Source organism: Lissotriton helveticus, chromosome 4_1 (genome assembly GCF_964261635.1).
Source record: "Lissotriton helveticus chromosome 4_1, aLisHel1.1, whole genome shotgun sequence".
NCBI classification, from domain to species: domain Eukaryota; kingdom Metazoa; phylum Chordata; class Amphibia; order Caudata; family Salamandridae; genus Lissotriton; species Lissotriton helveticus.
The window spans coordinates 1,054,632,342-1,054,649,894 of NC_136063.1; the positions used below are offsets into that span (position 1 = coordinate 1,054,632,342).

The window sequence follows — 17,553 nt, forward strand, 5'->3', positions numbered from 1 at the left end:
CAAATCGGGAACGAGGTTGTAGGAGACTGGGTTATTGATTGAGAGAGGTGTAGACCCTTCTCAAGCGACAACCACAATCTCTGTTAGGGTGAACCACAAAAGTCACTAAATTAACCTGTGCTTAACCCTCAAGTAGCTTGGCACAAACGCAGTCAGGCTTAACACAGAGGCACTGTGTTAAGTATTCATGCAGCACTCAAACAGTAATAAAGTGGAAAAACATCACAAGAAAAATCCCCCACCAATTTAGAAAAATCGAGGAAAATGCAATAAATAATTTGACACCAAAACAAGTTAAATCCTATCAGTAAAAGTGAAATTGTGAGTTTTTAAAGTTTCCAGTTACAAATAGCTTGTAAAAGATCGAAGTACCAAACGCTGGTATCTGTTCGTGCAAGACCGGGGCAAAGTCAAAAGCTAAAGCTGACAGAGATGGAGCACGGTTCGGCTACACAAGGTGGATTAGCCCAGGTCTTGGCTTACCTTCGAACTTCGAAGAAATTATGAGGAAATGTTACTGGGAAGGTAAAGTTCAATGGGGCAAGGCATCCGGTGATGTCCAAGGAAGATGCGTCGTCGTCCGGGAGCCGCTCAACGAAGTCGCAGTGAAGATTTCTATGTTCACTTTTTGGGAGGTCAAAAATCTCCATCAGGACGGGGCTGCAGGCTGACTCTGACGAATGTGCCACGACGCCAGCTACTCTTCCTGAGCGGTCCCATGGAACAGGATTTGCTGCTGCGCAGAAGAATATAGTGGGAGTTACCGCAAAGTCCAGTGACCATCAATGCACCTCGGGTGGACCAGTGAGCAGGTAGGTCCCAGTCTCCTGTCGGGTCTCAGGTCACTTTTTGCTGCAACATTTTCTAAATCCCTAGTTTCAAGTGTTGGCTGTTTGAACACCTTTAGCACCACTTTCAAGGGTCCAGGACTGGGTGTTTACCACTTGGAGGGCAGGACTCACTTCAAACAGGGTCCAGTTGCAGGATTCAAGGTTGTTGAAGCTTTTTGTGTCCCTGTAGCTTACACAGGAGGCCAGCCAACCAGCCCCTGGAGTCACTTTTTAGTCCTGGGATCATGCAACTAAGCAGGCTTCAAGCAGTAGGGCAGTCCTCTGGGGATACAAGACAGGCTTCAATCAGCAGGGCTGTTCTCTGGAAGCAGCAGGGCAGATCTCTGAGGCACAAAGCAGGCCTCAAGCAGCAGGGCAGTCCTCTGAAGTATGAGGCAGTCCTACGGGAGGGGTTCTATGCAGGTCCAGGAGTCTACTGAAGAGTTGGTTTGAGCGTACAATATTTATACCTGGTACCAGCATTTGAAGTGGGAGAAGCTTCTAGACTTGCCCCCACATCTGGGTGTGGAAACTTCCTTCTTCCCCTGCCCAGACTCCAAGAGGTCTACTCTGGCAAAAAAATGGTGTTAACTTCTCTGTGAGTGTGCTGAAGGCAAGCCCTTTGAAATGTAAGTGAGGCACAGAGCAGCTCCACCCCTCCCATCATGACAGAATAGTCCATCCTGCCAACACTAGACCCCCTTTGTCTCAATGACTGAGAGGAATACACAAAGGCCACCTGCCACTTTAATCACAGTCATGAGACCCTGGACACAAATTGCATGCACCAAATGTCAAATACTTTTTAAAATTGGCATTTTCAATATTAAAACTTAAAATCCTGCTTCACCATTAAAGAGGACTTTAAATTGCAATTAATATGTGACCAAACATGACATTTCTACTTATTCCTAATCAAATGTTAGCACTTATTAAATGTGATAAGGTAACCTAATATTATTGTATGGGAGAGGTAGGCCTTAGCAGTAGGTTTTCACTGCCAGGACATGTAAAACTTAAAGGAATGTATCCAACTTTTTATATACACTGCACCCTGCTTCATTGGCTGTTCTGTGTCTACCTTGGGGTTGACATATCTTTTAAAAAGGAAGGTTTAGACATGGCAAACGTTTTTTTGCTGAGTTCAACTGGCAGTTCAAAACTGTGCAGAGGCTGCAGTGGCAGTGCAGAGACATGTTTTAAAGTCTACTTAAGTGGGTGGCATAATAGGTGCTGCGGACCCACTATGGGCATTTAATTTACAGGGCCTGTGTACATATAGTACCACTTTACTAGGGACTTATATTTAAATTAAATGTGGAAATTGGGTGTAAGCCACCTTTACTATGTTTAAATGCATGAGTCCAAGCACTTTAGCACTGGTTAGCAGTAGTAAAGTGTGCAGAGTCCTAAATCCTACAAAAGTGAAATTCAGAAAACAGGAGAGATGAAGACGAAAAGCTTAGGGTTGACCATGCACAGAGGGTCAAGTCTAACAGGGGTGTAAATTATCCCCCCTACTCTTGGGAAAAGCAATAGGAGAGACGCAGATACCAATCCCCAACATGGTGAAAGCAAGAACAGACATTAATTAATTAATACCCCATCCTTTCCGAGCCAGGGAGTAACAAAATACCTGTAATGTCCTTCCATGCTTGACATTAAATCCCCTCCTCCTCCACTCTGTTTTTAATCTCTCCTGATGTTCACAAGTATCAAGAGAATTTCACTAAAATAATGTGTGTGAGCGTACATTAATATTTTTCATTATGAGCTATAGGTTCACATTTCAGGGCAACTATTTGTTTTCAAATAAATAATGAACCTATCCACTTTTGCAAAGGCAACTGTAGCATCTATCTACCTTTTCAGCCTACCTTGGAGTCTATGAAAGCAAAAGTCATTCATCTGCATAGAGCAGTGTGTGCTTACAAGGATTTTTGGAGCCAAGCCGTCTGCTAATAGGAGATATAGGGGGAGATCAAATCAAATCACATTTATAAAGCACATGGCTACCCCAATTGGGTATCCCAGCGCAAGTAACTCAAAGACCAAAGGAAGTTGAGGAAGATGTAAAATAGCCACAGCTTAAGCATAATTTGAAACAGTGCACAGGAGTTGAACAGATGCAGTTTAAGTTGCAAGACACTCCATAATTTAATTCCCCAAAAAGCAAAAGATCGACCTCTTTGCTGTGTCCATCTAATTTTGGGATTGATGGCCAGTTTGGATTTGCTTGAATTAAGTTCCCACTTAGCAGTGTATGGGCGAACCAGAGAATGTATATGTAAAGGTCCAGCCTAATGCAAGACTTTACATACATAACATAGGGCCATATGTACCATCAAACTATTTTGCATTTCCTAAATAGCGAATTTTAAGGAATCGCTATTTAGGAAATGCAAAACGGTATGTATGTACAAAATCGCTTTTCAATAGCGATTCCTTAGCATTCCTAATTTGCAATTAGCAAATTGCTAATCGCAAATTACCCATTCATTTCCATGGGCCAGGAGGCCCATAGGAATGAAAGTGCAATTTGCGATTAGCAATTTGCTAATCGCAAATTAGGAATTTTTTCAAGGGTGCAGGGGTGTTTCAAGAACACCCTGCTGCACCCCTGAAAAAGACATTTGGGGGCATATGGCGCACATACATGCCCTTAGGGCATGTATGGGCGTCATATGGCACCTGTGTTTTTTTGTAAAAAAGCTTTTTGAAAAGAATTCGCAACTTACCACCAACTAGAAGTTGGTGGTAATTTGCGAATCCTTAATGGCAATTTTTGAATATTTTTTGTTTGATACATTGCATTTAAGGAATCGCAAAATTTGCGATTCCTTAAGTGCAATCGCAAAATAAGGAATAGCAAATTTTGCAATTCCTTATTTTGCATCAAACATGTTTGATACATACCATTTATCTAATTAGCATTCGCAAAGGCCGAAATTCGCAGAATTTCGGCCTTTGCGAATGCTAATTAGCTTGATACATATGGCCCATAGTGCTTTGTGCTTAGTGTGTTTCGATATAGGAAGCCAGGGCAGCTAGCGGAGAACTTGGGATACTGAAGTATTGCAAGGTTTATGGCATAATAGATGAGCCACAGTATTCTGGTCATTCTGCAGCCCTTTAGCCAGGAGTGCATGAGACCTATGTATAGCACATTGCCATAATCCAGCCTAGAGATTATTAGAGCCCGCATTACAGTTTTTTTCCGTATCCAGAGGTAAATGCCAAAGGATCTTTCTTTGACATCTAAGTAATCCAAAGAAGCGTGCTGCTACTGTGGTAATTTGCCGATTCATGGTCCGTCTGTCACCCAGCTAGAGGCCTACGGGCACATGCATCATTGTTAATTGCATTCGCAAACGGTGCGAACGCAATTTTCGGCCGTTTGCGAATGCAATTGACAAAATTTGGATGATCATATTTCTCTCAATTTTAGAAATCGCAATCATGTTGCGATTCCTAAAATTGCGATTGCATTTAAGAAATCGCAATTTGAGATTTCTTAAATGCAATGCATGAACTTTAAATTTGTGAATTCACAAATAGGGAGAGGTAAATTGCCATGAAGTTGACCTTCATGGTAATTTGCGAAAACTTTCAAAAATGCACAAAAGTGCAGTTTTGAAAGTTTCATTTTACACACACACATGCCCTTGGGGCATGTGTGTGTGAAAAATGCACTTAAAGTTATATTTCAGGGGTGCAGAGGGGGTCCTTTGCCCCCCCCTGCACCCTTGAAATTGCATTTTCAATTTGCGATTCGCAAATTGCTAATCGCAAATTGAAAATGACTTCCCATTCATTCCTATGGTCCTCTAGGCCCATAGGAATCAATGGGAAGGGATTCCTTAATTGCGATTCGCAAATTGTGAATCGCAATTAAGGAATTTTAAGAAATCACAAAAAAATTGCGATTTCTTAATGCATAGCCTTTTGCGATTTCTTAATTGCGATTCCTTAATTTTCGCAATTAAGAAATCGCAAAAGGCAACAATGATGCATGTGGCCGCTAGATCTTTATCAACTAACTGGGAGTAGGACATGTGCCCAACTCAGCTGGCCAACCGTGGGGACCCTACAGCTGGGGTCGGTTACCTAGTATAAGCACTTGCCTTGTGTAAGCACCTCCGTTTTTCTGCCATTTAGTTTTAGGCAGATGAGCTGCATCCAGTGTGCCACTTCCTTAAGACAGGGAGCTATACTGGAAAAAGTACTGTTGTCCATTACGAAGAGCAAAATTCCAATTTGCGTATCTTCCGCATAAGAGTAGAGGGAAAAGTGTTACTTTTCCATTATACATGCCAGTGGTTGGACATGTATATTTAATAGAGCAGGGCTTAAGGAAGAGGCTTGAGAAACTCCCTAGGGGAGATTGTCTACTGCTGATTTAAACGGTTTGGTAATTACCTGAAATGTGCAGCTTTCCAAAAACAACTGAAACCAGAAGAGAGCCAGTTAACTCTTGAATCCCAACTATGGCCAATCAATCAATCAGTAATTTGCTCTATTCGATTTTGATTTTAAAAAACATAAGAGCATACAATAAATTACAGTAGCAATATATTATAAATAAAAACAAAACGATATTGCACAATTGTGTTAAAAGCCATATAATAAAATATAATAACATTGTATTAAAACTGCAGCATGGCAGTATTGCACTTAAGAAGAGGGTGCCACCACCCCATCATAGCGTGGTTAATTCTAGTAATTCCGTTTTTTTCCTAAGGCAAATCACTGACCAAAGGTAACTAATACCTTGCAACAAATTGGTAGAGATGTTCATTGTTGTAGAAACAATAAAGCAGAGCAGCATTGTTTGAAATTATCGTCACGTAAAAAAGGCAAAATAAAATATTTCTGATGTGTCTTACAAAATATACAAACATTATGTGCAAAGCGCTTTCATCTATCTGAGCCATCACACAAGCATTTTGTTAAAGTGATAGACAAATCATTGGTTTTAGGAAAGGCTACAAGTCAATAGAAATTATCAAGTCTAACTCTTGTCAGAACAAACCTCTATTGATAATTATAAACAAATTAAAGATAAGGTTGTATGCCATCAGTAACAAGCGTTATTTGGTATTCAATAACACGAGGTTTAGCGAATTCCATAGAAAGCCTTTGTTCTTCAAACAGAGATAAACACTGCAGGCCCAATTCACAAAGGTAAATTTACACTTTTTTGTAAGTTTACTACTTTTCAGTATTCGTAAAGGTAAACTTAGACTAAAAGTCTAACTTTACTGCTTTTCGGTATCCACAAAGTTACTACTAGTAAAGTTAGACTTTTGGTCTAAGTTTACCTTTGTAAATACCGAAATGTAGTAAAGATAGACTTTTGGTCGAAGTTTAGCTTTGTGAATAGCAAAAAGTAGTAAACTTACACAAAGCTGTAAGGTGACCTTTGTGTATCTGGCCCTGCTTTTTAGGTCGAGCCTAGAGCAGCGCATGAGCTGCTTGCTCGATTTTAGTAAGGGGCTTTTCAAAGTACTACCCGCCCACGTGAAGCAACTCCTTAAAACGGTGCTGCTTAGACATGCTTTTTAATTGAACTTCATACATATCTGGAATTGTCCTCAAAGAATATCTAAAATGGGCAGCCTGACTGTCTGATTGCACTCTAACATTCCAGGTCACTTTCATCAAGCTGTACATTTGTTATTCCCATTAGAGCCCTGACGTAATCAAATGGAAATATGTAACAGCCTACCACACTTAAGAACAAATAAATATTACAGAACATTTATGCCACTAGCGACTGTCCTAGTTCATATGACAAGTAAAAACAAGCATTGCTTAGGCCATCATCGAGTGACAAAACTGATGGCATCAGTCTTGACATCGCACACACCTTTATATATTCTTTATATGTGCCAGCTTCAGTAACTGTGTGTTCATTTTATGATAAACTACTTACTTAGCCTTCGCGTATCAAGAAGAGCACAAATGTATATGTTTTGAGTGATGTATACATTCAGATACTGAGACAGAAGGAGATTATGCAGATAGAACCTGCCTGCCAGTAATGAGGGGTGGTGGTCATTGCATGCGTCATCATCTCCGCTCCTCAAGCTATGGGAATTATCCACCCTGCGTCCCCTCCACTCTTCCATGCAATATCCCCGGGCATCAGTAATGCTGTTTTCAATTACATCTCTCTGACTGCAGACTTTTTGTACTCTAACCTGTCAGTCAATTATTGCAGAATTCATTTTTCTCGAGGATATTCTGCCGATATTTCATTAAAGACCGCATTTCACTTAGATACGAACAATAAACTGACATTCACAACTGAAAAGGCATTCATACCTACCGATTCCAACTATCAAGCGACCCTAATATAATTTGTAATCATTAGGAACATCCGGATATTTAAAGATCTCAATCTCCAGGGCTAGCTTCTTTTTCGCAACACTTTTGAAAAGTTGAGTGAACCTGGCTGTCTGCGGTTTTCCTGCAATTATGTAGCTGGTTGTGTGTGTTTTTGTTAGCCTGGAGATTGTGCCTGCAGACAGCTCTACAGTCATAACTTTTGAATCTTGGAGTTTTAAACACCCAATAGTCTTATTCTGTTAAAGAGGCATAACACGTACTTTCAATGGGTCTAAACGCTTTAGAAATCGCAAACAATTATTTAATGCTTTCTTTAATTGGATTTATCATTCCTTCAAGGAGTTTGCGCGCTTCCCCATTACAATGGATTGCTTTTTAGGTCGAGCCTAGAGCAGCGCATGCGCTGTTTTCTCGACTTTAGTAAGGGGCTTTTCAAAGTGCTACCTGCCGTCCACCAGCTTGCGGTTATGTGCACAAGCACACGTGCCTCGCTCCGCCTCTCCAATCATTGCTGCTTAGCACGTGATCGTGCTTACTTTCCCTCCATGTTAAAGAACAGTAGATGTTTCAGCACCCAGGCTAATGTGCTGCATAGCTAAATACATATAAGATCCCAAAGGCAAGACCGATTGCATTGCAAATGCTTGTTGCTGTAAAGCAGCCTTTTTAAAAGTGCATAGCAGTGTGGGTCTATTGTGTTAGCACACTGCACAACACCAAGGCTGGGGAGATGGCTTTTTCATGGGAGGGTCCTCACTACTGAACTCTTTGTGGGCAGCACCTTTCCTTACTGCCTCCTGGACTTTCAGTCACTGTAAACTAGCTTTTCTATTGACTGCCCCTTTCTTCACAACATAACCAAAGCAAAGGTGCTCGTATTGGCGACATGAAGCTCCTGTCGCCCAACTTCTTCAGGATTCTGACACTTTGAGTCTGCCTGATTTTGAAACCGGAATATCTTATCTTGTTATATCGTAAACTCTCATCTCTGAGTTTACTGACAATGTGGTACTGTGAGATATATTCTTAGTTCTGACATTAGAGAACACCTTTTTATTTTAACAAACCTATATATAATACACTTACTTAAAGGTCTTTAAGCCAACTCTCTTCATCCACTTTGTCCGTGTGTCATTCACATTTGTGTTCCACTCACCACAGCATGTAGCATGAGGCACATGATCTGCTCTTTCCGAATAGGCACTCGCACACAAACACTCAGTTTTATAAAAACATCCACAAACTTTGGAAAAGCTAAAGATTGGCAGCCAATGCAAGGACAATTGGTTTTGCCAATACTTGTTTCAAAATGTTGCTCTACTATAGTTTCCCATGTATCAAAGGGGTCATCAAGTGAAGAATATCCCAATTTGTCAAAACCCCGGCAGACGATATCAAACAAAGAAGAATTCTACATTGCTTATTGTTGGTCATTGTTAGTGATGCAGGTATGGATACAAAGGGGCATATTACCAACAAGTAGCAATATTTATCGCTAAATAGGCTTAGCGACGGGGGCGTGGCTTAGCAAGCCACGATGGCGGCTGTGTCCTGCTGAGGCTCCGCGATCGGGCTAGCATCTTGCCCAGTTCCCGAGATCGCCGGGAGCCTCAACTCGCCCAAGAAAGCACCTGTGATGTCCCTACACACTGGGGCGTCCATCGACAGACCCGGAACTGCTGCGGACGGACGGCACGAGCCGGACTGCCTTCTGCCGGAGCCGAGTGGCGCCAACCCCTGAAAATGGCGGACGCGGCTCTGGCCTGAGGGAGAGCGAGCCGCTGAGGAACGGCTCCCTGAACGGCGGCCCCGGCGAACGCGGTCGGCTGACTGCTGCGGAGGAGCCTGCGGAGGTGAGGAGACCAGCCCGCCGGGGGGGCGCACCGGACGGCGCCTTCCTCAGTTCAGCGTCCCGACACCCAAGATGGCGGACACCACCCAAAGGCTCCGGTGCTCCGGAGCTGTCTCCCCGCCAAGGACCTGACCGGCCACCAGCCTCAGCCGGCCTGCCGCCGCGGATTGCGGGGGGCCAACGAGCGGGTCGCCTTCGCGAGCGGGGCACTCCGGAAGCCCGCAACCTACACAGAGGGCGGTGAGTGCGGATTTCTCCCCTCCCCCCCCCGAGGATCTCGACGCCGGCGCCCTGGTGGCCCCCTCCTCCCTCGGGGCCCCATAGGAGGTCGCTGCCTACCTGGGGGACCCAGAGTGCGTTCACCGCCACACGTCGCCTGATGATCCCGGGTGCCTGACCCTAAAATGGCGCCCATGGAAGCCTGACGCAGAAGCAAAACACGAGCCTCACCCCGAGGGCGGGGGTGCCCCGCTCGTGCTGAAGGAGGTACCAGTGACCACGAAGAGTCCCGGAACAACAGCGAGACCGGCCCTCAGAGGTCTGCGCCGGACCGCGCCCTCTCCCTCACCACCCCCTTGTTGTAAATTATACCCTCTCTCGCTCCAGTGCCCGAGCGCGCAAAGTGGCAGCCGCTACACCGGGGCTCCAAGGTGCCGACCCTGATCACACACTGGGAGCCTGATCACCCTCCGATCTGCCACCAAGAGGTGTGGAAGACCTCGAGACGCTGCCGGTGGCTGTCCGCCGCCTTGGTCCTCCTCGGATTCCCACCACCTGACCTCTGGCCCCCCCGGCCGGGGTTGACACTGCGCCACCCGCAGGGCCTCCTAACGCCGTGGCCATCGGCCCCAGCGGCCACGGACCACATCTGGCGCCCTGAACTGGTGAAGGCTCCCTGAGACGGAGGAGAGCCGCCCTGAAGCCGGGGAGGACGGGGGGGACCGATTGACACTGGACTGCCTCTGGCCCTGATACGTCTGCTATCCCCGGAGGGCGCGGAGACCCGGTGGCCCACCCGACAGTACCTATGGGGAAGCCAAGGGCCCCGCAGGTGACGGCTGTCCCTGAAACGGCCGTTGAAAAGATGCCACACACCAGGACGTGGACGCAAGCCAATACGTCACAAACAGACCCTGCACTGTCGGCGAAACTGGACCAGGTGTTGGCGGCGATCGAAATGTCTCGCCTATCAATGGAGGAGAGGTTAGGTGCCCTGACGACGGACATTAGCTTGATCCGAGACGAACACCGTAAACTGGCGGACAGGGTAAAGGAGGGCGAACGGACCGTGACCGAGTTACGACCCGTGGTGAAGATGCAGGAGGAGGACATGAGAGAGGTACTTCGTCGTGTGGAGGCCCTAGAAGAGCGCACGGTGGACTTGGAAGGACGCTCGAGAAGATGTAACATCCGCGTCCTGGGCCTGCCGGAGGGGATTGAAAATTCGGATCCTCTGACCTATATGGAATCCTGGACCAGATCGTTCACCCCGGAGAGTGAGAGATCACCGTACTTCTCCATCGAACGGGCCCACAGAGTCCCGGCCCGGGCACCCTAACCCGGCCTCCCTCCACGACCCATGCTAGCTAAATTCCTACATTTCCGAGACCGAGACGCGGTACTCCGAGCAGCCCGGACAGTGGGCCCCCTGCAGGTGGAGGATCAACATGTTATGGTGTTCCCGGACTACGCCCGGGAGGTCCAGCAGCGGCGATCCACCTTTCTGGAAGTCAAGAGGCGCCTTCGCGCTAACGACCTACAGTACTCCTTGTTGTTCCCAGCCCGCCTCAAAGTACTGTACAATGGGAAAGCCCTCTTCTTCACCACGGCGACGGAAGCACAGGATTGGGCTGAACTTCACTGCCCGCTGATCCCTAAGCCCGGACCCCAGAGGGCCCGCAACAACGACCCCAGACGATCTAGACGGCGGGGTGCGAACCGTGCCCAGACTGGCCGCCCCAAGAGCCAGGCGTCCTCCCCCACAAGGTCGCCCGACCTCGCGCAAATCATGCAAGAGCGGCGAGATGCCCTGCGAGCGGTGGTCGAGCTTCACACGTCACCCCCGGCATCAGACCTAGAGAGTCACCCACACCTGTTCACCCCAGAGAAAGACCGCGACAGCGATGGAACGATGTCGGGATTTGGCCCGATCTCTTCCCCACTCATGGCGGCACCTACATTGGACGCTACCCTGGCCGACCAACCTAACACCTCCTCATGAACAATGAACTGTCGATTCCTGTATCCTTCTAATGATCACCTGTTGTATTGCGCGATGTCTAGGTGCCTAGACTGTTTTGCCTGATTATAGCATGTGCATCCGAGCGATGGACTCTTCTCCTACAGGAGCCCGACCCGCGCACAGGCCCAGCAGCGACACATGCTGCCACCCCCGCAGTTAACTGTTGTATTTCTCCCCTAGTGGGATACTAGTTTGGATATGCCACCTCCGGTGCTATATCCCCAGTATTGGGACTGTTACCCACCCAAGGTTATACTAGTTGTTACTCCCCTTCGTCCCTCCCCTACAATTGTGGAAGCTTGGCGCGCAGGAACACACGTGACCCATATACACAGGCGACTTTTGGGTATTATAGGGGGACCCTCATCCCTACCACGGCACCCCAGGAATGGCAATCCCACGCTCAGACATTAACATCCTTACTTTGAATGTACGGGGCCTGCACACGCCCAGCAAACGATACTCTGTGTACGCCTACATTAGACGCATGTCAGCCAATATCGCACTCCTTCAGGAGACACACATAAATGCTACCGAACTCACTCGCCTGCAATCTAAATGGCGTGGAACCCTCTGTGCCACGCAATACTCAGCATTTGCACGCGGCGCATTGATCTGGGTCAGACCGGGTACTCCCTTCCGGGTGCTCCGACGGGTGGTGGACAAAGAGGGGAGGTATGCGCTTCTGGAGGGAATACTGGACGGGCAGGGAATACTCCTTGGCAGCATTTACGCCCCTAATACAGACCAGGATAAATTCTGGGATCACCTCACGGGCATTCTGGCCCAGTTCACCACAGTCCCGTGGGTACTGGGGGGCGACTTTAACTGCACACTGGACACCACCCTGGACCGCTCACATCCTCCTCCCGCACATTCCCCGGCCCCCCGACAGGCAGAACTCTTTAGGACCTGGGTCACACACTGGGCGCTCACTGACGCATGGCGACACCTCCACCCACTGGCTCGCATTTACTCCTTCCACTCGATCCCACACAACCTCCGGGTCCGCCTAGACCGCTTCCTCTGTTCTGCACCAATTCTCCCTAAGATCACGTCTACGGACTACCTGGGCCGGATCCTCTCGGATCACGACGCTCACATTGTGCGACTAACCTGGCGCCCCCCTCACCCACCGGTCCCCACCTGGCGCCTTCCTCGGGATTGCCTGACCGACCCAGTATTCAGAGACATGCATGAAACTTGCATACGGGACTACTTCGCACATAACGCGAACACGGCGTCGTCGGTGCTAGTGGAGTGGGACGCGTTTAAGGTGGTGGCTAGGGGAGAATGCATCAAACAGGTGGTGGGGGTTCGCCGCACCCTGGAGCGGACGCTCCTGACCTCGGAGCAGACTTTAGCCACACTCACTAAACGACTTGACGACTCGGAAGAGCACGCTGTGCTCACGGCCGAGGCCAAGACGGAATATCAGACCGCCTGCGCCGATCTCCGGAAGTATAATTTCAGGGCTTACGCCTCTAGGATGCATAAGGACAGGGACAAAACGGGGGCGCTGTTGGCTTGGATGGCGAAGCAGGACACCGAACTTAAGCCAATCACAGATATTATCAACCCGGACGGTGTGTTGGTGCGCTCACAAGCCGAGATTCTCCTGGCGTTCCAGCGTCATTATACACGAGTGTACGGGACCCCGACCCAGTACTCCCCATCTTCTGTAGACAATTTTCTAGACCCTCTGACTCTATCCACAATATCGGACACCGACAAACGCTCCCTCGACGCCAAGATTGCCCCATCTGACATCACCCAGGCGATACGGGCCATGTCTCGTAACAAAGCGCCGGGGTTGGACGGCTTCCCACTGGAATACTACTCGATGTTTTCCCCCCTGGTGGTCCCTCGTCTGTCGCGGGTGTTTGGGGCGTCTCTTCATCTAGGCAGGCTGCCCCAGTCACTACGAGAGTCCGTGATCGTCACCTTTCCCAAGCCCCACAGAGACCCACTCCATTTGGGGTCGTATCGCCCCATCACGCTCCTGTCTGCCGACTGTAAGATCCTGGGGAAAATCCTGGCGGACCGGTATGCGAAGATCATTCGCCCATTGGTCCACCCCGACCAATGCGGCTTCGTGCCGGGAAGAAACACCTCCCAGAATCTCCGTCGAGTCTTCCATGTCCAGGATCAGGTGCGTGACCGCTTTCCTCGCGCCGCCTGTCTCATTATGGACCTGGAAAAGGCATTTGACACCCTCACTTGGCCCTATCTCTTCTCTGTCCTGCGGCGCCTTAATATCGGTCCGACACTCATGGCGTACACACGCCTCCTGTATACCGATCTCACCGCCCGAGTTCGGATCGGGAAACATATATCACCAGCATTCGGAGTTCGGTGGGGCACAAGACAGGGGTGCCCCCTGTCGCCGCTCTTATTTGCGTTAGCGGTCGAACCGCTGGCGGTTCGGCTACGCCTGGAGGGTGTGAACTGGGGCATTCCCCTAGCGGATGACATGCATTGCGTGTCCATGTACGCGGACGATCTCCTCATATACGTCCGGGACATCGAAACGGACCTGGCCCCCATAGGAGCGACACTGGTGGATTTTGCAGACGCCTCGGGCCTACAGGTGAACTGGGACAAGTCCACAGTTTACCCCCTACACCCGAGCCTACCCCCCCGGGAGGTCGAGCTCGGTCCACATACACTCTCATGGTCCGCGGAGGCTCCCCGATACCTCGGTGTCCGCTTATACCACTCTCCGGCGGCCATGCTTGAGGGTAATCACCGCGCAGTGCTTGCTAGTCTGCGCCCGACTGTCGCCTTCTGGAATAGACTCCCCCTGGCCCCGATAGGACGGATAGCCCTAGCTAAAATGGTGATGCTTCCCCGACTCCTTTACCACTTCACAAACCTACCGGTTATACCACCCAGGTCCTTCTTCCGCGCTGTCGATTCCCTCCTAGGAACCCTCATCTGGGGCGAGGGCCGTCACCGGGTTGCCCTGAAAACCCTCCAACTTCCCACGACGCAGGGTGGACTCGGAGCTCCATCCTTCGAGGCGTATTTCCTCGCGGCACAACTCCAATGGCTGTCTTACTGGACGGCGGACCGCTACCCTCAGGAGACTGTCACTTCGGCCGGCAGAATCGCAACCCCAGAACTCACCCGTCTCCTCCTCCCGGGCACCAAGCCTCGGCGCACATACCCCCTTCAAGTGGCGATGGCTGTCCCCTAATAGACCTCCGTACTCCCCGCTATTGCCACTGATAGGCGGCCCCAGACAGGACTCTTACTTCACCGCTCCACTGCTCACCGAGTGGTCTCTCTGTGGCATCACGGATTTGGAATCACTCTTCGAGGAAGGCCAGCTAAAATCGCTGGACCGCCTGACCGCTGAATACGGACTCCCCTCAGGCCAATTCCTCAGATATAGACAGCTGCTTGACGGATACCGGCCCCATTTTAATCTCAGCACCGGCGAGCCAGACACGCATCCAGTAATACACACAATCCTACAAATGGGGGTGGGACGCCACTTAATCACCTGGTTATATAAGTCCATCCGGGAACTCTCACATACTCCCCTTACGACTTTGAGAGCCACATGGGAGGAGGACATAGGTCGCGCACTACACGATTCTGAATGGACTAAAGCACTTGAGGCCCCTAAACGCGTCTCTAGAAACGCCCGCTTCAAGAACATCCAATACTACATCCTACACAGGGCATACCTCACCCCAGCGCGCCTGCAGAAGTTCTATCCCTCCACAACATTCCTTTGCCCCAGATGCTGCTCCCCTACGGCGGACTTTCGGCACATGTTCTGGAGTTGCCCCAACCTTCACCCCTTTTGGCGGGCGGTACATGACACTCTGGCAGACCTCACGGGTCTCACTACACTAGCTACCTGGGAGTCCAGTGCACTAGGCATCTTTCATGTTCCCAAGGGAGACCCAGTGCGCAGACGTTTCGTATCATTAGCACTCCTGTTGGCAAACAGATGTATAACCATGCGCTGGCGCTCCCCGGAGGGTCCCCCTGTAGCGGCATGGAGGGGCGCGGTTGGTAAATGGGCGGCGGCGGAAGAGGATGCCCTTAGAGAGGAAGAAGCCAGGGGTGCGCGTAAAATTCCCTTGTCCATGGACTGGGCCATGCTCCTCCACAGCTTCCGACAGTCCACACATGCAGAAGACCAGCCTACTCCTCCCCCCCCCCCACCCAAGAGAATCAATAACCTCTACATGGTACCAACCGTCCCGGGACCGTCTCCCGGCACCCTCTACATCCTGATCACACTCTCGTATGCCATGCCACCCACCTCGATGCCTGCATCCCCGGGGGTACTCACCCCCTGCTCACCCCTCTTATCCCCCTCCCTCCCCCTCTCATGGTGCGCAGACCAACTAGCTCCGAGGCCCCCCCCCCTGACGCCCGTCGCCAGTATCCCCTTGCCTAGACCCTGCTAGCGCCCATATGCTTCCCACCCACGGTTTTTGTCCCCCTCGTTATCAGGTGCCACCACTGTATGGACAGTGCAGACCTTGATCCAACGCTCTCAAGGTGGGATCCTATATACCTGCTATTATCCACCGCCCCATTGGCGATATAGATTCACTGTTTCCCGACCTGCGGACATGTTTGTACGATCTACATTGATCATTCAAGAAAATGTATGTTAGCACCAGTTATATAGTTACTAAAAAACGTTGCACGCCTGGCTGTTCGTGGCTGAATGTTGAGGCCATGTCAGCAGATCAATTACACTGTACCTGTATACTTTGATGCAACAATAAAATAAATTTCAGCAAAAAAAAAAAAATAGGCTTAGCGACAATTTTTTTATCGCTGAGCATCGCCGGAATTTATCGCTGAGAAAACTTGCTATCAGCAACGTTTATCTCCAAAGCGATACTTCTTTCGGCGATAGCGGCAAAATGCGTGAATATTGCTGAGAATACAGCAATATTCACGCATTAGCGACAAAATACTCTTAGCCATGTTATCCACCTCCCATTGGATAACATGGCTAAGAACTGTTCTGAGCAGGCGTTAGTTTTTGGCGATAGCGGGAATATTTCCATCGCTACGCCTGCCTTGCTATTAGGCGATAGCGACGTTAGGGACTGCTTTCAGTCGCTAACAGGTTGGGTACGCCCACTTTGCATGTCATTAGCGATAAATATCGCTGACATGCAAAGCGGGCCCCAAACTGCTCGCTATCGCCTAAAAGCTGTCGCTAACATCAGTTAGCGACAGCTTGCTAATAGAGCGATAGAATTATTGCCGCTTAGCAGCCGAAAACGGCCGCTAAACCGGCAATAATTGCCTATCGCCACCCTTGGTAATATGCCCCAAAGTACATTATTTTCTCTTCACGGCTACTTCAAAATGGCGGTTTAAAAACTTACACGAACAATTGAATTTAGCTCCATAGCATGGCCGGTAAGACGCTCATTTGCCTCCAGGGCCAGTCAGAGCACACAATATGCATTCATATGTTTGGGATAGATTACTTGTATGAGACATTGTACATTTTATTTGTTTTCACCAGCCCTGCTTTTTAAATCTTTTTATGGCAACCAAGTCTTTAAAAAAATTATGAACATTTCTTTTATATATTTTGTATTCTACCCTTCTTGTGCTGTGTACTTTTAAGATCTTTGTAATCGAAATAAAGTTATATGATGAGGATAGCTTAATTTACCCTAATTTATTGATGATCTCCATTACCCAGTTCGCATTATCAGGTGTGCTTGTTTCCTTCTTTGCTATATTACTGTTTCACGAAACCTTCACAATAGTCAAATTGATTATGACCTTTCTTTTCTCCCCAGGGATCGCCAGAATGGAATGGTGCAACCCAGAAACTTCATGAACGCTTTATGTCCACCACTTTCTTGACGCGCTCTTTCCAACCCCTGCACAAGGATGCTACATCGAACAAAGTGATATTGCTTCTTTACTGTCAGAGAACGATATTATCGGCTGGAAACGCATAACGTATCAATAACATTTGAGAGCCCAGTTTGAAATTAAAAGTCAACTTTGAGTTGTTGTATTTATTATAATATTAAAAAGGTATTTAGAAAAACTTTTCTTTCTCCATAACTTTGGTTGTCATTCTGATTTTATTTTATTTGAGCCTGGCTGACATTAGTTGTCTGATGTATTCCACGGAGGTTTTAAAAATTAGTTGGGATTTTGCAGAGCTTAATTTGTAATAGAATGAGTGCCGACTCCAGAAGCTCTGTTGAGAAGCACACGTCCGGTGCTTTTAAATGTCACATACTGAATACCAGGGCTGGTAGTCTAAA

At 48.5% G+C, this 17,553-nt stretch overlaps 1 protein-coding gene across 1 annotated transcript in view; it reads left to right on the plus strand.

The window, feature by feature from the left end:
* The window catches only part of ROPN1L (rhophilin associated tail protein 1 like), a 266,828-nt gene extending 249,481 nt beyond the window's left edge, over nt 1-17,347 (plus strand). The window contains exon 5 of the mRNA XM_078685744.1: nt 17,074-17,347. Coding sequence (XP_078541870.1) covers nt 17,074-17,140 — 67 coding nt within the window. The 3' untranslated portion in view covers nt 17,141-17,347. The remainder of the gene's footprint in view (nt 1-17,073) is intronic.
* Nucleotides 17,348-17,553: the final 206 nt, after the last annotated feature.